A 26115-nucleotide genomic window follows, 5' to 3' on the forward strand; every position below is an offset into this window, starting at 1 on the left:
AAAAAAGTGGCAACCTCAGAACGATTACAAATTTAAATAAATTGTAATTAAAGAAAAAAATTATCGGCGGAACAAAATTTTTGACACTTTTAATACGTAGATATGCGTACTGAGGGGTGCTAGACCCGTCGATACATACCGATGTACCTAACTCAAAATTTAAGGGAGGGAGAATTTATCTATGACGTCATAATGAAGCTATGTCACTTTGGTGTGTAGATATGTGTACCGTGACGTACGCTCCCCTTGTTACAAATCGATGTCCCTACCCAAAACAAGAAGGAGGTGGGTCGGTAATGTATCTTCGTAATCACTCGGGAGAATTTATCTCTTAACTATACCGTCATGGTGTAGGAATGACGTCCTTAACTTGGCCCAGACGTGTCTAAGTTATGTGGGTTGGTATGTATGTAAGATAAATCAAACAAACACAGACCCAGACAACAAAATGGTCGTCTGCTATCACCAAATTGGTAATGACAGTAATTTTAATTGTAACGGTCCATTTACCGAGGTCTCTATAAATATCGGTGATGACTTATTCCGATGTGGATACAGCGGAGTTAATTGCTATTGCTCCGACAAATAAACACGGTGGTTGTTTAAATTAAACTTACGCTTAATAACACGTGCAAAGATTGCCAAGTATTCGTAAGAAAATTAGCAATTGGCGAGAATAGAATCCAATGATTGATAAGCCATAAAGATGTTGCCGTGTGGTTCATCCGATCCAAACCCAGACAGTATTTTTGTAAACATTTCGGAAAATCCACATATTATTCAATAAACGAACATGTTTAAATAAACGTAACCTATTATTTATTCATAATTCAAATATGGGATGGGTCTATTACGTTTTAGAATTTGCTTTACAATAACGTAATAACGAAGTTCAGTGCTGCGGGATATTGTATGGAATTTTTTTTTTTCTCAGACGCGGTAAAATTTAGAGCATTTAATTGTACGACGAAATTTCTCTAAAATAAATGAAAATTATAACAAAAACTCGTAAGTTCTTTTAGATCAACCAATGACAGACTGTTGTGATGATTTCCGGTTTCCGAGAAGCTAACCTACCAATCAGGACAACTCACCGAAGAGAACTAGTGACGTCACGCGCGGAGTAATTTAAAAAATGCAAAACATAAAAAAATCGTAGCGATGATAAAAGGATACCAAAAAATAAAAGCCTTTTTGGCTTCGTTTGATAGTCGATTAACAAATAAAAAAATATTTTAAAAACCACTGAATTTCCCATAAGGACTCGCAAAGTTTTGCTTTTGACCTAAAAAAGCGCAGCCGGAGTCAAGTGATGGTTATCTCTAGAGCCCGCCCAGGGCACTGCAGATTGAACTTCTAGATGTGGGTTCTGCAGTGCAAATGAGGAAACACCTAAAAACATTCTATGCTTATTGGCTAATCCAACTAACGTTAAAGCGTTTTTCCATTTTGTGAGCGAATGCGTGGAAAAGTGGGAGGAACTAAGCAAAGGCCTACCGTGAGTACTAAATCAGTTTAAGATAAATAAATACAAACTTGGGTACTAGCATCGGTTGTCTGAACTGAACTCTTGTCCGTCTGTGTTGTTCTTGTCTCATAGAAGAGAAGTGGTAAATTACAAATCTAAATAGTAGACTAACTCGAGACAACCGCGCGCTGACCATGCTCTAGGACCCGTTTCGTCTGCTCTAAGGTCTGAGAGGTTGTTAGGACGATTAGGGTCTTTGCACAGTATTGTTCCTACTGTTGGTATTAGGACAATTAGGGTTTTTGCGGGGATCAGTGTCACGACGAGAGGTAATTTCGCCTGAGTTCTATAGGGATGATGTTAATTATCTGGGTTGGGACTTTGCCAGTAGTGTCTTGATAATTTGATGTACTTATGTGCTTTGGTATACGTATTGTTTTTGTGCGTGTTGTATAGGGCAAATTCTTCTAAAGTTTTTTATACATATTTGGGTTTTGTGTCGTTTTTTGATTTGGTTGTATTACTACGTTATTTTTCCTTTCCGAAGCGGGATCTGGAGCATGCGGTCGCGGTCTCAATTTGGAACTAACACTGTATTACTTCACTGTCATGCTGGGAAATTAGAAAAAGGTGATTGTGCTGACCATGTGTGCTTGATTAATCACAAATTGACAATACTGCATAAAGGAGTACAATGAAAACATTTAAAGATTCATTGTTTTGTTATTTCCGCGGTGTGATGGTAAAGAAATATTGAATTTTCGCTTTTTAAAAATTGATAGTGAATATGCGAAACTGAAGAAAGGCACAAGTCTTAAAGCGGTGGGTGCTGTCATTGTATGTTAATGTGATGCTTTACACCATAAAAGAAGCCTCATTTTCGGGGATCACTAGTCAAACCCGAGGATGTTAAAGAGCTCGCCCCCTACCTAATTAATAGCCCAATACTTTACGGATCTGGGCTTGGAGGGGGAGAACTATTTACGGGGACCCGTGACAATAAATCTTCACAGGTCGTAGCGACGTCAGGAGCTTGCATAGCACTGACCCCCACCACTAAGAATAAGAATAAGAATTTCCTCATAGATAGATTGCGATTGTCGATAATTTTGCAATATTACATAGATTAAATATGTTTACAAATTGTATGACATAAATTAGAATTGCGTTCTTTATTATCTTTGTATTGTGTTTTTTTTGCCGCGCCCGACAGGCCCGGCACTATGGCCATGTGTGGCGTTTTTCATACGTTTTCGTAAGTTTGATATTTCGCGCCCGCGGTCGCCATCGAGCTAGGCCAGCACCCTGGACGCGCCCTAACGTTGAACGTACTCGCAAACTTGTGACTAATCTGCCGAGAGAAAACGACTAACAATTCGGGTACATTTTTTTAAAGAGACATTACTGAGTATCAAACACTTTTTAAACGAAAATTCTCAGAAATCGGGGAATAAGAAATAATATTGTAGTTAACAAAGTATTCGTAGTCCATACTAAAAGAATTGAAGCGTGTCGTGGGGGAGTACCTAGATGTATTTATATTTTTTGCGAGGCCATGTGTTAGTTGATGCTCCCAATGCGTCATAAATTTCGGACTAGCAACAATATCAACAATATTCACAGCTAACACGTCACTGTAGGATTTCCAAATACATACATAATATATACTACAAATATAAATATTATATTTCATGCACAAAACAATTTTGTATCTGTCACCCGTTTGTTGAGTCTGTTCAACCGCAAAACAGCGCAGCGGTTAAACAACGAAATGTGTACTACGATTTCCGACCGCCGTGGATTGAACCAACCAAAAACCAGAGTTTAGTCGTTTTTGCGGTTTTATCTATCTGGTGCAATAAGCAGATGGCTGATGGGACGATGTTACAATGGATTCTAGGTCCATTGTCCCACTAGGAACTGAACGTTAAACCATTGACCGGAATGCAGTTCAACGCCGTTGCATTGAATGCATTTCTGAATACTGCAGGTCGGCTATTAACGATAACAGTATCTTAAAAATGGACATAATTCAACAATTTAGTGTAATTTTCCAGAAATTGAGGGCGTGTCGTGTAACTGCTAATACCCGAGTAACTATTGACATATATAGTACGGTTAAAATAAAAACTAAAACTATTTTATTGGCAAAAATTAAACATATTTGAAATGGTAATACATCATTATTCAATACAGTGGTCTTTTATTAATCCGGCAGATATCGCACCAGAGCACTGCCGGATTATTGTAAATTATTAATAATGACGCATTCAACCGTTTGAATGTTTTATTGTATACATTGGAAATGGTAATATATAATTATTAAATACAGTGGTCTTTCGGTAATCCGGCAAATAAGCAGTTCGTTTTTATTATGTTTTTCGTACATTTTCAGGAAACTTTACCGTACTATTTAATGCTCTAATTTTTACCTCGTGAAAACGCCGGATTACTAGAATGGCCGGAGAAGTTATGTGTCGGATTACAGAGGGAGAAGTTTACATTCTTCATTCCTCGTATTATATAGTACAGAGCCGAGGAAAGTTTGCACCAAGACTTACTATACAATAAGACGTTTCTTCTTATATTTTTGCCGACTATTCTACTTATTGTTTATTGCTCATTGTTATTTAAATTGAAAATTCGGCATTTCATTCACCGGATAAATCGTGCACTCACACAAGGCCGAAATTACCATAAACAGTACATCAATACTACATTAAGGAGACGCGATTATGCGCATACATGTGTACTAATAAATATGTACATGTGTGATAATATGAACAAGCAGCACTCTATGGTACATTTACATACATATAATCAGCATAATTAATTGATCGAGACTTGTGATATAAAAACCAGGGTAAATTGATATGTGTTTAGGAGCATTTGTGGATCTTAAGCACGGTGCCTGAAATATACTTACACTTTTCTTATTTAGATAATAATTTTGCAAAAAAATTAGAAGAATCATTTAAATGTTTTGCCGCATTTCAATTATTGTTCTAGTGTTCTCTTTCTGAGCACTGAAAATCAATATTATGCCATGCAGAAAGCTCAGAATAGGGGAATGAGGGCAATATTGAGACGTGGCAGATGTGTGAAAACATTAGAAAATAGAAGAAAACTGGTTTTATGTTACAAATTACGGACAAAGGCATTATACGTTTCTGGCCCCTAAGCTATACAACTTTTTAAGCAAAGACATATTGGCGAACAAAATGAAAAACAATATTTTCAAAGCTAGAGTACATAAATGGATTACTAAAAAGACTAGACAGGAAGCTGAGGAATATGTTTCATATATAAGAATGTAATTATAGTTTCTTGAAAATCCTTTTTCGTTTTATTGATGTAGATATGTTTTAATTTTAATTTTTTTTTATTTCTTTTAAATTTTCACACAATTGATGTGAAATTATGTACAATTATGTATGAATAAAAAATACACTGTCACTCCGGAACGTGCCTGTGGGCCAGTGGAGTGGCTATATCCATAAAAATATATATATATTGAATGTACCTACCTATTGTATAGACAATTCTGTTAACTATGAATTTGTATTGTATTTTATATTGGATTAAATAAATAAATAAAAAAATAAAAAAAATGTAAATAAATATTTGCTCTAGTGCAACGGTAAAGCACTAGCAAGAAAAAAAATTATTTGGAGTTGATTGGACAATACAAAAATCTGTGAAAATGAAAACAAAAACATTTTTACAATTGTAATGATAAATTAGTGACATCTGGAGACAGGCCACTACAGCAAATTTGTTCCAAATGACCCCATTCCATCTATGTACCTTCTTTTTGTTCCACTCTCTACCAAACACCCTGTAAAATGTACGTACCAAGTTTAATTGAAAAGGAATACAGCGTTCTTAGAAAAAATGTAATATGCCTACTTGTTTGTGACTAAGATGGAATAGATTTATCTTTATTAGTGTGTCGTCAGAATGTCAAATGGAATCTGCAAAAGCGTTATAAAACAACAAATGTGGAACATTCATCAGATGACGTATGACATCACACTCACAACAAGCTAAAAGGTCATTTCAATATACCCAATAGTAGCAAATGATGCTGTACTTAACTAAGCGGCTGTACTTTGCATTGTAACAACTAATACTTAGCGCAAGGCGTGAATTCTTTGCGCTTAAAATATATTACAACAGAAACAAAGAACTTTTTTTAAAAAGATTTAAAAATTGCGGCATTTACAGGGCTGATCTAATGACGAGCGCACTAAAATAAGGCGCTGCATTAGTACACAAACCTGTAGCTCAATCACAAATAACTGTCGACGTGCTAATAAGCGACGATGTAACAATTTCTCACCATGGTTGTTTATCGTATTCGCGATCACAATGCAACATCAATGAACACCTAATGTCAAATATCAAAATATTTACGTTTCGCGACGTATAATCCTGCTGCGCAATCATATATTTGAATTTAATCGGTGTAAATATGGAAAATATTCCAAAACTGCTTTTTTCATTTATTTATTTATTATTATTGTTGTTTGAATCGGCATTCACTTCGTAGCACTTCATTATAAATTATTATGAAAATAAAACTTTGTTATTAGTGTTACACAATTTTTATTGTTTTACAAGAACACTACTACAGTGACTTTGTGAACGAAATTCTGTGTTTACTATATTAGTTTCATATCACCAGTCGATGGAAGGAGTGCTCTCCCGAAACTGTAGTAGTGTTTTTGTAAAATAATAAAAATGGTGTAACACTAGTTCTAACAAAGTTTTATTTTCATAATAATTTATTTATTTATTATTTATCACGCTATTTATTGCATTTAGCCGGCGCACACTGGAGCCGAATTACGAATTGTCGGAATAAATTATTTTAGTGGTATTTTAAATATGAAATAAATAAAACAATGTATTTAAATTGTTATAAAGTAGTTTTAATAAGAAAAACATGATTTTTTAAAACTTTATTCACTATCTGAAGAATTTTCGGCTTCGTTTTCACCGATCGTGGATTGCGTGGAAGCGTCGGACGTTATAATATTAGGTGGAGCCAATAAATCCAAAGTGTCCTTTTCAAAATTTACGTCTTTCTTTACAGGCACTTTTCGCAAACTGGTAATAAGAGGGTCCGAAGATATTTAAAGTAAATTTAAAACATCTTCATTAGTTTTGATACGAGACATTTTTCGCGAGAAGCATTCTCTGTATCTTTTGAATTCTTTGTTCCTTGCTTCTTGTGCCTCTTCACTTAGCTGGCCTATAGGTAATAAAGCATGTTTTATTATTTCTGGTCCGTGAATTAAAACTTTGTGAACAGGTGGAGGCATCGGGTACCACGCATATTTTTCAGCAAAGAGTTTTGCAGTTTCCATGGCGTAAATCCGAAACTTATTCACGTTTATTTCATGGCCACTGGAAATTTTTTGTAAGACAATTTTGAATCTCCTAATTATTTTTTTGTCTATTTCAGTAATACAAGTAGCAACTTCCGGATTACTGAAAAAACGCCTGGATGTATTGCCATCATTTTTATTTCCAAAACCGGGTTTTGGTTTGTCGACAGGCAAACCCATTTCGGTCTTAAATTTATCTTGAATATTTTTTTTTGTTACCGCAACCATTTTCTTGTCATCGTCTCCACGCGCTTACCCCTTCTTAAGAGGTATTTTATAACTAAGAGGTAACAAACATTCATTAATTAAAGGTACTAAAGACGATATAAAATATTATTATCCTTAGAATTTGGATCGTTACTAAACATCTGTTTGTATTCTGACTATGCAGATCCGTCTAAGCCTCATTTGCATATAAGGGTCATATTTTTTATATTTTCAGATTTCCGACCTTCTAAAATTTCTTTATGAGCTTCTAAAAGACGAATGGCAGTATGGTCAAGTAAACTTTGCAGTTTAATTTCAGCAAAAGTATCTGTGACTACAATGCTTTCCTTTAGAGGGTAACATTCCTTTTTCGCCTGTTGTATTTTTTTGTAAGATGGAAATAGAATTTGTCATGTTCTCGAATTATATTATATTGATGTGTGGTGAGTTTTACTTCAATAAACATTGAAAGAGCTTCTCTTCCTGTAAGCTGCTTTTTTTAGAGATGTTAAATTTCTTGAATGCATTTCTGTATGTGGCAGATCTTGTGGGCGAAGTTGTCGTAACTTCCTTCAAAACTTTGGATGCATCTACTTGACCAGCAGCTCGCAAACTTACCTGTGCTGCGAATGACAATTTCTTAGGAGAGTGCTTTGATCTTAAAGATTTAGTCTTTTGGCGTTTAGCTCTATCACAAGTTTCTTCAAAATTTGTTTGAGGGCGACCCACTTTTTTACTTAGGACAACATAATAGTTATGAAAACCTATTGAAGCATCTAGCCAGTCATTATTACAAACCGAGAATCTGTTTTCTCTTCTATTGGCCTTTTGCCACCTCTTCTTAAAATCAGACACAAAAAGTGAATTTTTTTTATGAAGGCTTAGTAATTGGTCTTTTGGACATTTAGTACGTGTTTCGACAATTTTTTTCAAGCATGATACTTGATCAGCCAATTTAACGTGGCCAGATTGTTTCATTTGATCAAATAAGGTACGTCTACTTATAAAAATATTAGTTGTACCTGATCCTTAAACAAAAAATTATGATGGAAATTAATGAATAAATGCTTACTTTTTACTATGTTTCCACATCCTTGACAAAAGTGACGCTTTATGTGAAAAAGCGCAAACATGCGCAAGATGTTTTTTGTATTTCCTTAAGAACAGTGAATACGTAAACAAATAAGCTAAAAACTATAGACATGATATGAACTGATATCAACTAAAACTTTACATATAAAATCAATAAACTAAAAAAAAGCAAATATATTCCCCAGTAATTTAAAAACCCCTTTAAAATATTTCAATTCAAAATATACGAACGAAATTTTCAAAAAAACAATAGTCTAACCTGTGAGTAATAACGCCATATTAAAATAATAACAAAATTTGGAAGCACCATAAAGTAATTACAATTAACACAAGGAGACTTTTCGTATTAAAATCGCAGACGGCCCAAGTTTCACCAATGACGGACAAGTTTCGACTGGAACAGGGATAAAAGTTGACTTGCACCGTGACTTTAGACTACTGAGCTGTATGCCAGGTATATTCAACTATCGATTCCAGGAATTATTTGTGAACTAATATTATTTTTCAAAAAAGGGTTTATTCCAACTATTCGTGATTCGGCTTCAGTGTGCGGCGGCGGCGGTTGGCAAGCCGAATGTCAAGAAAAGCACTCGCCACAATAATTGTTTGTAATTTAATTTTCAGTTTTTTGTATTTGATACTCCTTACTATTTTGCAAATGCAATATATTGCATTATTTTTTTATAGTAAATGCCGATTTTTCGCCAGTGAACTGTATTTATTTACGAGGAAAAAAAATACAAACCGACACGAGCGTTGACTTAGAAATTACCCACGCGTTGACTTATGACTGCGATAACTTAAGCATGTTCATTATTGTTCATTGTGATCGCTCAAATACTTAGCATGTTTTTAAGCACGTCGATAGTTATTTGTGATTGGACTACAGAGCTTATTTTTATCATTTTTGTTACCTGTAAAATTGCCATTCAATGTTCCGATCCGCTGGTTGCGAAACAATGTTCCTTGATCAGCACAGCACGAACTATGGTTTGCATGCACCAATGTCCCGATTGTATCGCATTGTAAACTCGAGACGAGATTTGGACTTTTTTGATGTACGAAGTGTGTTCAGAAAATAACGGGAGTTTTTAAATTTTGCGGGTTTGAAAAGTCCGATTGTAATTTTTTATTATTATTATATTGGTATACATGCCCCTGAAGTATGCTAAACATTTCAGCTGTATTCATTGTTTGCTTTGTCGGTGGCAATTTCGACAATCGGACTCTCCAAATCCGCGAAATTTAAAAATTCCCGTTATTTTCTGAACACACCTCGTAGTTATTTATTAGTGGCATAAAAAATATTTATAAATTTGTAATTTTGAATTCACGCAAAAACGATCATTCCATTGGCCACGCCCCAAATACGTCACGATTCATGTTTATTTGACCCTGGCCATTGAAATTTGTTTAAAACATTATCACGAATCTTGACGTCACAACAACCAAGCGTCACGTCGCGTTTTTCTGGCAACGTATTTTTATTGAATTTCTTTTGTTATATTTATGTATGAAAACATTTCTCCACAAAATCCATACTGATTTTGAAAATACAATGAATTATTCTTAATCCATTTCATATATTTTTATCGGTATTCGTAGTATGCGATATTTCCCTAGTCAATGTCAATGGTACCTTGCTGCTATACAGGTGTTCTTTAAACCCTGTCACATCCGAAAGCATGATGATCAGTATGACAAAGAAGACATATTGGCACATTAAAGTAAATTTTTAGAACGAATAAAATTTACAAAAATAAAATATTTGAAAAAACAAATGGTTGCTTACTTCTGCAAGGGCGAAGCGAGGAGAGGGGAGGGGGGGTCTGATACTCCGTCAACCACATACATGGCCACGCCCCCCTCGCTTCTCCTCTGCAGAAGTAAGCAACCATTTGTTTTTTTAAATATTTTATTTTTAAAAAAATTCTGCGTTCTAAATATTGTTTCTAATATGCTAATATGTCTTCTTGCCCATACTGCAGCACAATCACAAATGACTATCGACGTGCTAATTAGCGGCGCGATAACAATTTTTCACCGTGGTTGTTTATCGTATGCGCGGTCACAATGAAACATCCGTGAAAGTTATCGATCGGGATTATTATATTTTTTAAATATTGTCATACTTCAACTTGATGCTTGGCAACACCTAGTATTAAATGTCAACATTCAATATATTTACGTTTCGCAACGCATAATCAATCACATATTTGAATTTTACCGGTGTAAATATGGAGAATATTCCTTAACTGTAAGTAAAATAATTTAGTTTTATTTTTTGTTCACAATTTATCATGCTATTTATTTGTTTTGAATCAAATTGAGAAAGCTATTAAACTAAACAATTGTTGAAGGCGTTTGGCGGTTTGCAACGCGACCGCGATAACTTCAGCGTGTTCATAATTGTTCGTTGTGATCGCTCAAATACTTAGCACGTTTTTTAGCACGTCGATAGTCATTTGTGATTGAGCCCCTGGAGCTCAATCACAGATAACTATCGACATGCTAAAAAACGTGCTAAGTATTTGAGCGATCACCACGAACAATCATGAACACGCTGAAGTTAAAGCGGTCGCGTTGCAAAACGAAATTCAACTTCGGTCAGTTCAAGAGGATTGGTTGAATCTCGCACACGCCTTCTTTCAATTTTTCTCGAGTGCCGTATTGCATTTAGCCGGCGGTCGGCAAGCCAAATGTTAAGAAAAGCAGTCGCCATAGTAATTGTTTGTAACTTGAAAACGAAATAACAAACCGGCACGAGATTACACGCGTGTTGACTTTTTTGATTTGACGTTTGACCACGGACTACGGATACGGAACTTATCTATGGCGTTTTGCAACGCGACCGCTTTAACTTCAGCGTGTTCATGATTGTTCGTGGTGATTGCTCAAATACTTAGCACGTTTTTTAGCATGTCGATAGTTATCTGTGATTGAGCTCCTGATCATCGTGGTTTCGGATGTGACAGGGTTTAAACAACACCTGTATATACCATTTTACGTTTAAATAAAGTTATGTTTTTTTTTTCGTTTGTATTGTACATTACAACAATTCAATTGTCATTATAGCCGATTTGTGGTCCCGTGGTAGCGTCACGGATTCGTAGATCATAAGAACGCGTTAAACAAAAAAATGACAAATGAATTTCCGTATCTCTTGTTTTATCGTTAAGTAACAAAGCCAGTGCATATCCGGTAGGAAATTGAGGACAAAATGGGTAACATAAATACTACGCTGACGGAGCCTTATCTTCACTAAACTATTTAAATTGCAAGTTTTATCTGTTAACGCGTAGTTTATCTGTTAAAATTAGACCGGATATACGAGTATGGTGTGTGTTGCCTATGTATTATGTCGGGGTAATTACATTGCCATTTGATTGGGCCCGGTTGGGGGTAGTTGATAATAAATACATACACATACTTACGACTAGGCAATTATATGTAAGTCGTGTCTAATTTACTTTTGGGGCACTAATGAAAAATCTTTCCCTCAAAATTTATAAAACGTGACATATCATATTTTTCCATCTTTCAAAATATTTTTTTAAAATTTTATTCAGAAGACATACAGTCATACATAGTAAGTATTAAAAGCAGGGAGTTTTTAACATAAAAAGACCAATTGGGTTTTCATAAATTAAGTTAAAGAGTAAACATTACTCACTAATAATCGAGAAATAATTCATCGTTAACATTTACGTTTTTCACTAAGAATTATTGATAGTCAAAAAAATATAAATAGATCACAGTTAGTTTTGTTGCAATTGCTTTGGTGAATAATTACTTAAAATTATTATGATAATAAAACTTTGTTATTGGTGTTACACAATTTTTATTATTTTACAAGAACACTACTACAGTTTCGGGAGAGCACTCCTCCCATCGACGGGTGATATAAAACTAATATAGTAATCACAGAATATTGTTCACAATGTCATAAAATTTAAACAAAAATAAACAAATTAATCAGTGAAACTTGGAGCAGGGGGGTTTTTTCCACATATCTAAGGTGTTGAAGAATGAAGTGTTACGAAGTAAATGCCGATTCAACTAACAATAATAATTATTTTTAATACTGAATCTAAATTTGTTTTGTTAATAAAAAATGGGATGATTTTTGTGTTTTCCGTATTTAAAGATATTAAAGATTTGTCAAACCATAATTTAAATTTATTCATAACTTCATTAGCTAAGATTACCAATGAGGAGAAAAACAGAATCTCAAAACTCATTGTACAAGGGATTGATTGAAGCTGTACAATGAGTAACCTGAAGAAATAAAGAAGATTGAAAATATTAAAATATTTCAAAGTAATTTGAAAAAATATGTTGTTGAGAATTTTTTATAAAAAAATTGGAATGTTATTAAAAATTTATATTAGTTCTTAAGATGTCATGAACTAACTTAATAAAGCATAAATAAAAAATATATTATTTTTTAATTTAAATTTGGACAAAATATGTCATTTAATAAATTAAATCATGTTATTCCACAAAATGAATGCCGAATCAGTAAATATCAAACGTAGTTTAAAAGTATTTTAACAAACGTTCACAGTATAGTAATTACTGCTTCAAATTACCCTAATACATAAATATGTTAAAGTGAGCTTAATTTTCCATCCCTTTGCGACCCCCAAGAGTAATATTGATCTCCACACACACCCTTTAGACTTGTTAAGACACCCCCTTATGAGTCATATTAGACTATGTACTGCACGAGTACTTGGGGAAAGCCCTTTGTCTGATCAGAACAACAAATGAAATGAAAAGAAAATGTATTTTTTGCATTAAGTTCAGCTGAGGGTTGATAATGAAATGTATGATTTCAATTTCATCCCTATTTAAATGCTTTCTTTGTAATTTTATATCAATTCAAACGTTCAAATGGGATGTCATGAGACCGCAGCTATGTTGATATAATATGTATGCCGGTATTTTTTAAAAAAATAGTCCTAACACAAGATTTGAAAAAAAATATTTAAAAAATTAGAAAAAAATGTTAAAAATGTTATTCAACACTTGTATATAACCACTTACCGAATCTTTCTATGTTACCGGTTTCTATATAATATTTTTTTGCTACTAGTACCTAGTTAGTAAATAAAGAAGGCAGACTGATTCTGAACTGGTACCTAAAGCGTAGGACTGGTGACCTTACCTTCCATGTAACAATATCATCCAGATACGCTGCAATTGGAGTATCAATGCAGGTCCCTATGCACCACTGAATGCGGATAGGGATTATGACGTACATTTAAGTGACGATAGTAAATAAATAATAAATTTATAGTGTAGAAAAAAAAATCTTTTGAAATTAAAGTTCTCAATACTGAAGCCAATGAAATAATTTTGAGTATTTTTTTTCTTATTAATTAATTAACTGTTGTACGAGTACATTCACAAGTTAGGGAAAAATATATACTAACATTATTACAACAGATTAAGAATTTTTCAGGAAATATGGAAGTTTGGGCATTAACAAGGTCTATGACCTGATTGGCTGGCAGAAATATGGATGTTCAAACATAGGCAAAAATTGTGAATTTTACACATTGTGTAAAGTGGCCACTTAAACCAGCCAATGAATGGCCACTAGCCCTGTAATCCCTTCTCTAAAATGTTCACCATCTCTGATATAATATGTTTGTTTAAATAAATAAAAAAATTAATAAGTAAAGTAAAATCCAGTTTTTGTCTACAAACATACGGAAAAATTCAAAATATTTCTGATATAATTTATAGATATAACTTACAGAAGAATTTATAAGAATTATTTTAGTATCACTAATTTCTTTGTCAATTTCTAAATTGTTCGGGGAATTTCGAGACAAACGCAAAGCCCAAGGGTCTTAGATTGGACGAAATAAAAATAAACGTAGAACCTTCTACGTCGTGCGGAGTCATCTCAGTTAGTACATGTACCCCTAGAATGGTTATCGACCCATACGTCTAGGGGTTGTTAGCTTGGCGTCTCTGGTTACTAGGCCTGGGGAGGAGACTTCTGATTGCTTCTACGTATATATCTACCTAGGGTGCTTTACGCACGTCTAATCCAGAATACAGCCTCCAGTGGAGAAGGCTTATTGTTACTTTTACGCGCAAGAAAGGTGTTAATCCAATACCGGCAACATACCCCAGACCATAGAAAAAGTTTTTTTTTTCATTCGCGTAAATGAAAATAGAGAAAAGGATCATTTAACTTTTTTTTCAATTTAATTTTAAAATAAGCAAAAATTTACAATGGTAATTGAAAAATATACTGTATTTTGCGGACGATAAGACGCATACACATAGGACCATAAGACGCATCTAAAATACCTAAATTAATACATCCATTTTTTTTTTTTTAATGTTTTGGACGATAAGACATATCGGATCATAAGACGCACCCTGAAATTTATCTCACCCACATCAATAAAGTGTTCAGATCTTTGACTGTACAAAAATCAATAGATAGATGTAAGAATTGAAGAAAACCAAACAAAAGAATTTACGAAAAATGTAAAAAATATTATTTTACAAACAGAGTATAAATAAACTATGAATATATTATTATTGTAAAACGAATGTAATAATCCGTAAGGGTTAATAAATAATTTTAAAAATAAAAATATGGATGTTTAAATATAGGGAAAATGGTGAATGTTACACAGTGTGTAAAGTGGCCACTTAAATATGCCAATGACAGTTCATAAGCCCTGTAAATGCCTAGATTTCCAAAATTTATCCAGTAAAATATTCTCCATCTCTGTTGTAAAATATGAATAAGTAACTTTTAACTGTCAGCAAAGATACTTATTTTGATAAATATCTTTGATTAGGTGTTAACATAAATTGTATCAGTTTTTTTTCAAAATGACGAGAACAAAAGGTCACAGAAAAATAAAAATAAAACAAATTAGTCAAAATGTATTATGCTTCATTATTTTCCAATAAATAAGTCAATATTTCATAGCATCTTCACCGTACACTGCGCAAATTTCGCGAGCAGCTTTATTCCCTCGATTGAACGCGAACAAATGAAGGTGCCGAAAATCCTCATTTTCGTCTAATGGACAATCCATTTTGAAGGCTTGAATTAATCAAAATAGTATATACAACGTAAAAGCAATCACAACATCTTGTAGAGCGGAAAATTTTCTTTCGAATGATGCATAACTTTTACCTTTTTTTGCTAACTCAGCTGATTTTTAAATTTGGAAAAAAATGGACACAATTCATGTTAACACCCAAAAATGAAGAACTTCAGACCTACGGGAAATTGGATCCAAAAAATGTTTTCTTACGCGCGGTAAAAATTAGAGCATTTAATTATACGGCAAAGTATCTTGAAAATTCAAAATAACTACTTTGAACGACGTCACTAGTTCATATGAATCAACCAATGATAAGAGAGCTATGGAAGATTTCCGGTTTACTTACCGTAAACGGACCGATCGGCAGAACTCACAGATAATAAACGGAAAAGAACCTCTGACGCCACATGCGGAGTAATTTCAGAAATACTAAACATTAAAAAATCATAGCGCTGATAATACGATATACAAAAATTAATTAATTAATTCCTCATTATGAACTAGATAAAAAATCTTTGATTCATTAGGTATTTGTGTGTATTCTTGCTAAGTTTTCTTAGAAATATATTATTATTATACAGTTTTAATTAAAAATTGTTACCAAAAACTCGAATATTTTTATGGATTTGAGACTACAAAGACTTTTAGTAACTGGAGGGGGTGTCTGCTGGAGCTTAAGGCTATTGCCTCTCGGGGAGTGCCTTCGGGTTTCCTTTGTCTCATCTCTCATCATATGTTAAGGACGAGTGGTACAGGCGAGAAATTGGGAACGTCTGGCTAGGAGACAGTTGAATGACTCGGGATTAGAGATCAGAGGTAAGACGAACTTTAGAGATGACATTTAGAATTAACAAGATAGGCGGTGTCTAAAAAAAATAATTGAAGAATAGGTATTTGGACAATGTTTTTCCGTCACTCTCTCGCACGTCGCACTAATTATGCCTAAATAAAATATGAACTGATTTGGTTGTTCAGAATGCAATTTTCTGTCTGACCTTTGGCGTTTTTCAAAAATAGTTATCATATTTGCGTACCATACGTCCGGAGACGGCAAACAGGATTCGTAAACATCCCCTATCTAAAACGTAGTTAAGGGTATTCTGAAAATAACGTTCATAAGACGCAAGGAGATATAATACATACATGTATAGGGTATTTTATGTTTGTAGAGGTATCCACGTAGTCACGTTCAATGAGGCTTCACGAAAAAGGGTGACATCTTGGAAGGCTATCTCGCTGATAGCGAAGGGAAATATTCTAAAGCGAAATAATATTTACGGCTGTTGTAGATATTTTTTTACTAAGAATTAATAGGTACGATTCATGATACACGGAATTATATAGGAAGAAGAAATTATGCACTAATTTCGATATGTTATAAAAAATCACGCTACGACAAAAAATTGCGACCCATCGGGTTGTGGTCCCGTGGCTAGTGTCACGGACAAATAGATCAAAGGTCAGTAGCTCAATCACAAATAACTATCGACGCGCTTATAAGCGACGTGACAACAATTTCTCACCACGGTTGTTTATCGTATTCACGATCACAGTGGAACATCCGTGAACACCTAATATTAAATGTCAAAATATTTACGTTTCGCGACGTGTAATCCTGTTGCGCACATGTATTTATTATTGTATTTTTTTTTAATGGAGGGGGCGAGAATTTATGAAAATAACCGGTAAATATAAATTTAATGATATGATATTAATAGCAATAAAACAGTTATTGAAAGTAAACAGTATGTGAAAAAAAGCAAAGTAAAATAATGAAATTAACGGCAAAAGAAATGACACAATGGTTAAGTATGGTTGATTATAACAATAAAACTTAATCTTGTGCAAAATCCCTCGCTGCGTCAGAGGTAGTTTGTTATAAAAATTGTGGGATTTATTCGGTATACACTGCTTTAATGCCAGCAAACTGTTGAATTTAGTTGAAAGCATGAGTATTATTACTGCACTACTGGTGTTTTAGAACAAGCTATTTCAGTAGTGGTATAACGGAGGACTCCAATGTTTTTAGCATGAATATTATCTGAATATATGAACAAAATGACATTCATAACTCAATTTTGCAAAAGATGTGACTTCAAGCCTTTCAGCTTTAAGGTACAGATTTGCTACAACTCCAAAAAATGTTCCTTTAAATCTTGGTACGGCACACGCAAGTTTACTATGCCGACAAACATCGGCACATCTCTTGACATTCCATTGTACCTAATTCTAGTTCTGGCGCACCAGCGAGGTATTGGGTTTACAGATTTTTTTACGATTGGCAGTAAAAATGTTTTTACTAAGACGTAGGTTCGTACCTGAAAGCTATATAATATTATGTAGACACAAACATTCTACGATTTTGCAGAAAGTACTCGAGCAAAAGTTTACATCTCTAATGCAAAGAAAAAACAAACGAATAAATTGATGGAATACAAAGTAATAATTCGGTAAATAAATATATGTCACAGCATGTGTATTCTCAAATGTAAATAAAGATAAAAAATATTGTTAAGTGTGCTCGGCACGGGTAACCCCGGTAGGGTCAAATTATTTTTATTATTTATAATGTGAAAAAAATGAATAAATAAATCTACACCTATGTATAATGTCGTAACCCACAAAACACGGTTTTACAGGAGAAGGATTTAAAGATATTTTTATCCGGTAAAAATATATATGAAGATCGATTTTTGAAAAAAAGGGTATGCATTATGCATATTTATTTTTATATCTTTTTTTAAAATTAGCTTCCAAAAAATCTTTCAATGTTCTGCGACTTTTGTAAAAATACACATACGATATTATAATTGGGAAAAGACGTAAAGTAAAATATTTTGTGAATGACATACAATATTTTGCATCGGGATTATTTGAATAAATGGATTGTATATGCAACATACAATAATTATTTGATACTCTCAAACGATGCGATGTACTCGTATATAATCGTAACAAGCACTGACAATAATACCAACAACAACAAACCATCATGCCGTTTCCCCGTAAGGGTAGGCAGAGAGGATAGAACGCCACAACACTCCATCTTTGCATACAGATCTCGCTTCCTCTACACTCATACATCTTCTCATGCACGCGCGCCGATTATCCGACTTTTGACATGTCCATCTTCAAGTATTTGTTGGATTTGGTTATGCCATGTCTTTCTCGGTTTTCCTCTATTTCTGCATCCATCAACATTCGCATTATAAATATTCTTAGCCGTTCTTTCGCTGTACATTCGTTCTACATGTCCAAACCAGCGCAGAGCTCCTTTCTTGATTTTGTCAATGATGCTTGCCTTACATAATGAACAGATCTCAACATTTGTGCATCTATCGTACATAGTTTTACTACACATTCACCTGAGAAATCGCATTTCGACAGCATTCAGCCTACGTTATTCTGTATACTATAACAAATATAACATATTAGTTTTCAAATCAAACAAATATGTATAATATAATTAAATAGTTTCTTTTATTAAAAATTTTGCTATCTATCATGCAAATTTGGACTTAGGTTTACTATACGATGAATCTGTTGGGAGAGTTTTAATTGTAGGTAGTGTAAATTAGGTTTCAAAGCTAAATCTCATTATTGTGCTTTAGTCAGCTGAATTCTTTAATTTTTCGCATAGACGGGATTCATTTTGGAAAAAAATATACAAAAAATGCAATTTAAAAAATGAAAAAAAAAAGAAAAACGAACGGCCGTCTAGTCCGGGGAACACAACCGTAATTGATACTGACGCCGCTTCCGGTCATATCTACTCTTCCTGCGAAAATTTTCGCAAGGGTTATTCTTAAATATGAGATACGACAATATGCGTCCCAAAAAAACATAACAATGGCAAAATATGTTTTTTTGTTGGTCGGAACTAAAGCTATAATAATATATAGACGAAATACATTCAAAATCATTAGTGGGTCACGACATTATACGTAGGAGGGGTCGATGTTTAATAACTCTGGTGTTATGTGTTAGTGGCTACGATCATAGATAGTGTCTTCCAGTTTTATGAATTTTATACATTTTGGACATTTTTACACTGTATGTTAAAAAAATCACTGACGTATGTAGAGTAAATTTATTTATCTTCTTTTTCTCAAAAATAAAATTGAAAAACCACGTAGCTTCATAACTATGTATGACTTCTCTATAATAGCGATAAATAAATACCGGTTCAAGTGAACAGATTCGTGTGAAAATATTTATGTTGTTGTTCTGGGAGTCGAACCGGGATATTCTTATAGATTAATCACGGTACCGAAGATGCTGTGAAATAAGCATGTATGCACCGACATATTTATAATTGAATAATACACAATAGTGATTTTATTATTGTGAGAAGTAAACGATGAGTCATGCCACGTTTCCCTAAGTACAGTCTGTAGAAAACGTCATTATTTGTTTAGAAAGTTCGAAGAATGGAAGCCATACGCCATACACTGATGACTGATGCGATGATTGATGAAAGCATGATGTGGAATAGAAAATAACCACCCGTGTAGGTTATCCAAACTTCCTTCCAATTAAATTATAATATGTACAAATTAATACACATTACATTACCTAAATTCGGACGTCGATTATCAAAACTTAATTAAACATTAAAAAACGTATTTTGGGCCCCGACGAGGTGCCACGATTTGCATTGCCTGAGTCCGTAGTCTAATGGGAAGTAAAAATGTATCTTCAATTTTATCTACAAAGAAAAATTAAGTTTTCTCTACAAAGAAAAATTAAGTTTTCTCTAAAAAGAATAATTAAGTTTTCTATATGAAAAATATAATATGTTAACAATTATTTTTTCTAAACATGTTTAAAACAGGTTACTAAAGAAGATAGCTTGAATTTTCATACAAATTTACACATTTTCATTCATAAATATCGATGTTACCTTATACTATCTGCTTAGAAGATAGAGTCCATAATCGAGGCATAGCGCAGATAAAGACGTTATACCTTCACCTTGACGGTTTACTTGAAGATAAATACCCTCTAGCGATTATAAAGATATACTACCGACCCCGCACCTTTAAGTTTTGGGTAGGTACATCGATATGAAACAAGGAGAACATACCGAGGTAAAATACAGATACTACAGAAGTTCAGTATACCGTCTCGATGTATACAGATAAAGAGAGCGTTCATAATCGAGGCACTGGGCCCCGATTACAAACGCTATCTTCATCGGTACATAACGAGACGGTATGAAGTAAAATCGATATTTATGTACGAAAATGTGTATATTTGTATGAAAATTTAAACGTCGGTGACCTGTGATTGAACATGTTAAGAAAAAACTAATTGTTTGCATATTATACTCTTCATGCGAAAAACTTAATTTTGCTTTGTAGATAAAATTGGAGAATTTTTAACGGCATTCGAATGAAAATTATTTAGATTTTATCGCTGTAAGAATTTTTACTCTTAAAACTGACAGTGGAAAACGAAGCATATCAATTTCTCCATACTCGTTTCCGAGCCGGTGTAGTCTGACGATTGGATTACCAAAAAAATAATTCTGTCCACCAGACGCCACGACAAAAGTAGACTGCCATCTTGCACATCTATTTGCTACATTAATACTTATCAGTCTAGTTATAGATATTAATATGTAGGTCTTTGTGTATTATTTCATATTATTTACTTAGCGACTATAAAAAGAAAAAAAACCACCAAAAGCGCCTGCTCCTTGAGAATTACTGGTCACAGGTCTGGGTAAGTACTCGAGTAACCAAACTACGATCTACTCATGTATTATTGCATACGCAAAACATTCGTCTTGGGCAATTTCTAACCCCGCGGGGATGGGGTGCGGGTAAACAGGTTGTGTTCAGTGAGAGTTTGAGCCGTACCTACTTTGTAGGAATATTGATTTGAAAGACACCCCGTTGTAATGGCGGGCGGCGGGCGACGCGCATGCGCGGGGCGGCACGCCATTTATATGAATTTAGTGATGTGCCGACACAAGTGACCAAAACAAAAATAGGGTAAACTGCTACTACTCAAAAACACGTAGCATTTTTTTTCACTTTTCACAGTAACGCAGGATTGAGAGCGACTGCATTATAAGTTTATTTATTGTGAAAATCAAACGGCATTAAAAAAAAAAGACCAGGTTTCAGACGAAGTTCAGTGGTTTTTTGAATTGTTAAAAGACTATCAAACGATGTCAAAAGAACAAATCATTTATTTGTATCGTATTGTCAGCGCTAAGTTTTATAATGTTGAAATTACTCCGCCTGTGACGTCACAAGTTCTCTTCGGTGAGTTCCGCTGATTGGCGAATTGGCTTCCCGTAAACCGGAAATATATCACAACACGCTATCATTGGTTGATTCGGATCGAAAGAACTAGTGACGTTGTTCAAAGTAGTTCGTTTTTATTAAAATCATTTTCATATTTTTTTCATACATTTTCAAGAAAATTCACCGTAAAATTTAATGCTCAAATTTTAACCGTGCGTAAGAATACACCCTGTTTTCCGTAGCACTAAAAAAAGGCTAAAAAAATATTTTAATAAAATTAATTAAAAATATATCAAAGGGAGAAGACGTGGTATAGTGCAGATTATTGATTATTATTATAGATAACTTATACAGCGCAATTTTCGTAATATAATTCCTAATTGTTTAAATTAATGGAACATGTACATTTATATTTGTATGTATTACAAAAAATCTAAAAAGTTTACTAAATGCAGCGATGCGAGTAGTGCTTAAGTTAAGGAGGTATAAGTTATATTTAGAATGTATTTTCAATAGTCATGATATAACTGTTTTATTTATCGAGAAATATATCATGTGGATGTTACTAAAAATGTCGTTGTAAGTAGCCCTGCATTTATCGAATAGTGCTGATTTAATGTAGAAATAAAAAAAAACACAAATAAAATTATATGATTCGGTACAGTAATTGTACTCGATCCAAAATACTGTAGCGAATGACTTGTCAATAAACCTGTATATAAAATTTTGTGAAAAAATATATTGTATCCATAGAATTAAGAATAGTCCAGAAACCGCATACGCGCATCAAATAGAAGGCGACTAAACTACTCATAAATGAGTAGGTTAACGTTTTGACCCATCAGTTTCTTTGTAGACGTCGCTCAGTACGCAACTTCTGATTTGAATTCAACTATGTCGTGCTGTGTCCTTTTAAAGTGTAGAAATACTGCTAGGATCTTAAATAAACGGGATGCAATCACATTTCATGTGTAATAATCACATGAATGTGTACGTAGCATTACTTAAAAATTGAATTATTTTTCCATCTGTCAGATTGTCGAAGAAACAAAATAAAAATTTCGTTAGTGTTGCCAGGGTATTTTTTTTTTACTATACTTTGCTCATCTAATGAGATAATTAATGAAAATTGGATCTCGGATTAAACATCGTAGACATTTGACCGACATTATCTTTAAAACATCAAATATTATTTAACATGATATAAAAATGTCCGTTTTATGTCAAATAAAATTTGTTTTATATTTTAAGTTTAAAGTTCATGAATTCAATTACTCTTATTAAATGTCCCTTTACTTATCTACTCTGTTGTGTCAATCAATATTTCCGCGTGCACAATAAAATTTTAGAGAAATTAACAGATTGCATTTTTTTTACTTTACATTTGTGTAATAATAATATTTTTTCCCATCGTGCAACATTACGCGGCGACATCACGAATGCGCGCGGCGAAAGTAAGGCATAGTGGGGGAATTGTTGGACACAATCCGATGTATTCAAATATAATTCTACGCTCCTTCTGGACTATTCTTAATTCTATGATTGTATCTTATAGAATAAGTTGCAATGTGTTGTAAATATACAAAAAAAAAACACTTCACTCGCTAGAACACCCCAGTAGCACGGTGAAAAAAGTCACAAAAAAGAAGAAGAAGACTTATTCGATTCACTAAATAGCGCACTAAATTCGGCGAACGTGCATTTGCGGTCGCAGGCCCTACGGCATGGAATGCTCTCCCAGCAGAAATCCGAAACTGTGAGAGTGAAGTGATATTTCGGAAGAAACTTAAAACCCACTTGTTCTCTAAATCATTTGAATAAATTCTTAGCATGTGGTGGAAAAGTAATATGAAAAAGTACATTATTTTTCTTAAATTAAAAAGTTAAAATTACATTTATATCGTTATTTATTCACTTTGTAAAGCGCCCTTGAGGTATTATATTACGAAAATGGCGCTATATAAGTTATCCACAATTATTTATTTATTATCACTTAAGATTTCTCATCCCATCCAAGTCCTATCAATTTTACTAAAAATACGAAGAACACGGAGTTTACAGAAAAAAAACTATGCAAGGGTAGACAAAATACTTGCAAAAACAAAATTAAACGTAGATAAAAAATGACAAATACATTTTGCATGTGTGAATTTTATGTGTGTTTTTTGATCGTCAAATAAACTTTTTTAGACTCCACATTATTCCGCACAGAACACACACGTCATATACAACTAAACTTACCGCTTTTAATATTAAATAAGAAGTTAGGGCTGAATTTAAAACGCTGCACGGATATGTAATGTTTGAATCCGTTAAACAACTTACAAATTATTGTAAAACATTCATAAATCTATCAATTTTTCAATAAAACGCATCATACATTTTTCCAACTGTCAAACTTGACTTGCATGAAGCGATGCGGTGCTTCGAAAGCATAAAACATGAGTTATTGCAGTTATTATAAAAACCTTAACCTTTATATTCATACCATAAATCTTATAAACTACCAATTATGTTATTGTTATAGGAAATTGTTTTATTAGTAGAGATTCGTCTCAAAGTCGTGGACACGCCCCCCAATTTCCAAAATGCTGCGTAGTTGCATTGCAGAAGATGTTTTTTTGATTTATTTGGGAATACGCCACAACAAATTAAATTCTTAGTAAGCGGGCGTTTTCGAAGTAAGAATTTAGAACTTGGGGTTTTCGAATGAATTAATTTTGACTAAACGGATAGAGCAGGTAGGTGAAGTATTTTAGCAAAATATACATTTCTAGGTGCAAGAAAAAAACCTATATTCAATTTTTGCTTCAAATAAATAAATTGATATATTGTAGAAAATTGGAAATGTTAGAGGTCCCAGGTTCGATTCCTGGCGGGGTAAACGCGAATATTTATTTGAAAGGTGATTCACTGCAATATTTCGCTATCCCTGGACTCTGGCAGCTGAAGCGTAAGGCTGAACAGTTTACGTTCATGAAACTAATGATCGAAATACGCCGCATCATTTGTGTATCAATGCAGTTCCACTTCGTGCGGAATGAGAAATTATGAAATTGAGAATTATGAACTCAATATTTGACGACGTCCTTAAAGCATATAATGGTATATTTTTCAAGCCATAATATTCCTAATATAAATGCCTATCGAGTAAAATCATTGTAAATACAAATATCATGTAAGGCAAGTTTGATATTGATATTTGTTGATAAAATATTTAACATTCCAATTTAAAATTAACCAGCGCCTGTCAGATTGACAGTTCGTGCGATTGTTTTCGTTGTCAAGAACGATCCTTTATCGGCAGAAAAATCGATTTTTCTGACGTAACCCTTTGTCAACAAAGAATTAATACAACAAACAAATCAGTTTTTTGTTTGTTTATTTAAATATATAACAAAATCGTGGGTTGTTTATAAAGTTATGAGAATATTTTTTTTATCAAAACATTCAATTGACTGCTCGATTTCGTCGGTTGACGGGTGCGTTTCGGTGCATTTTTATCAAAATATTTTGATTATTGAGGAGTGACAGTATCGGAAGATGGGATAATTAAGGAAAATAGACTTACTGGCATTCATTCATGATTTCTTCCTGTGTGCGCACTTGAACAGGAGCCAGTTTCTCGACTGACTCCTCGTAATTCCCGAAGCACTTGGTTATCTTGTCGTCAAAAGTATTCACCAGATCTTCCAGGGAGCCAGAAAACGTCTCGTTGAAGTTGTCAGAGACGGCTGTAGCGTTATCCAGTTTAGGTTTTACGATGTTATCATTCTTAAGATTATTGATACAATCTTCGTTCAGAATATTAGAATCACTTTTCATGATTATCACATCCATGTCACTGCGATCCTTCATGCTATTTTTAATGTTGTTTAAATTTATCGCGTCGATGTTATTGTCGTTTATGGTTTTCGCGTTATTGGACTGAAATTCTACCGAACCCCAATCATCAGTTTCCTCGAATTGGGCCAACGGAGCCTCGAATTTTAGCTCGGCCATTTTGTTCGCGATGTCCCTCATTATAACAACGTAACAACCCGCTCGAGCGAGCGCCGCGCGCAAACTGAATTTAAAATTGAATTCAAATTCTCGTTTCTCCCAGTTTGCGCGACTTTACCGGCCGGCGCTGTCTAGACAGGCCGAAAAAAAACGTTTAGTTACTGGCGTTTCGTCAAAAAGATTATATCAAGACCTACACAGTGATTATTTTACCCTTTAATGGACGTAATTTTGTACTCAGAGTTCATATTATTTTGCAATCCGTTAACCTTATTAGGATTTACAACTAATGCATTATGGACTATATTCCCCTGCAACTCTCGATGAAAGCGATGAGCGCATGTGCAATATTACGCGCTTTTTTTTTTAATGGGGATGTCAGAAAAAAATAGGGGTAGTTTTTTTTTGGTCGTTTAGGAACTAGAAACTTTATACCTAATGATTATTTTAAACTACGACATTATTATTACCAAATTACAACAGGGATTGAGAACATCCTAGAAAAAGTAATTTGGAAGTCTAGAAATATTTGGACAAACTCAAAATATTGTAATTGACATTATTCTTTCGATTCAATGAAAACTAATAATACATTAGAAAATGGGGCT

General features: G+C 33.7%; 1 protein-coding gene across 1 annotated transcript in view; it reads right to left on the bottom strand.

Annotated features, from left to right (window-relative positions):
• LOC148278288 (uncharacterized) overlaps positions 1–25557 on the bottom strand; it is a 68349-nt gene extending 42792 nt beyond the window's left edge. Inside the window, exon 1 of the mRNA XM_088231637.1 lies at positions 25077–25557. Coding sequence (XP_088087763.1) covers positions 25077–25528 — 452 coding nt within the window. The 5' untranslated portion in view covers positions 25529–25557. The remainder of the gene's footprint in view (positions 1–25076) is intronic.
• Between the last annotated feature and the right edge of the window lie 558 nt (positions 25558–26115).

Source organism: Micrasema longulum, unplaced genomic scaffold (genome assembly GCF_059751315.1).
Source record: "Micrasema longulum isolate JH-2025_06_02 unplaced genomic scaffold, ASM5975131v1 h1tg000899l, whole genome shotgun sequence".
Lineage (NCBI taxonomy): Eukaryota > Metazoa > Arthropoda > Insecta > Trichoptera > Brachycentridae > Micrasema > Micrasema longulum.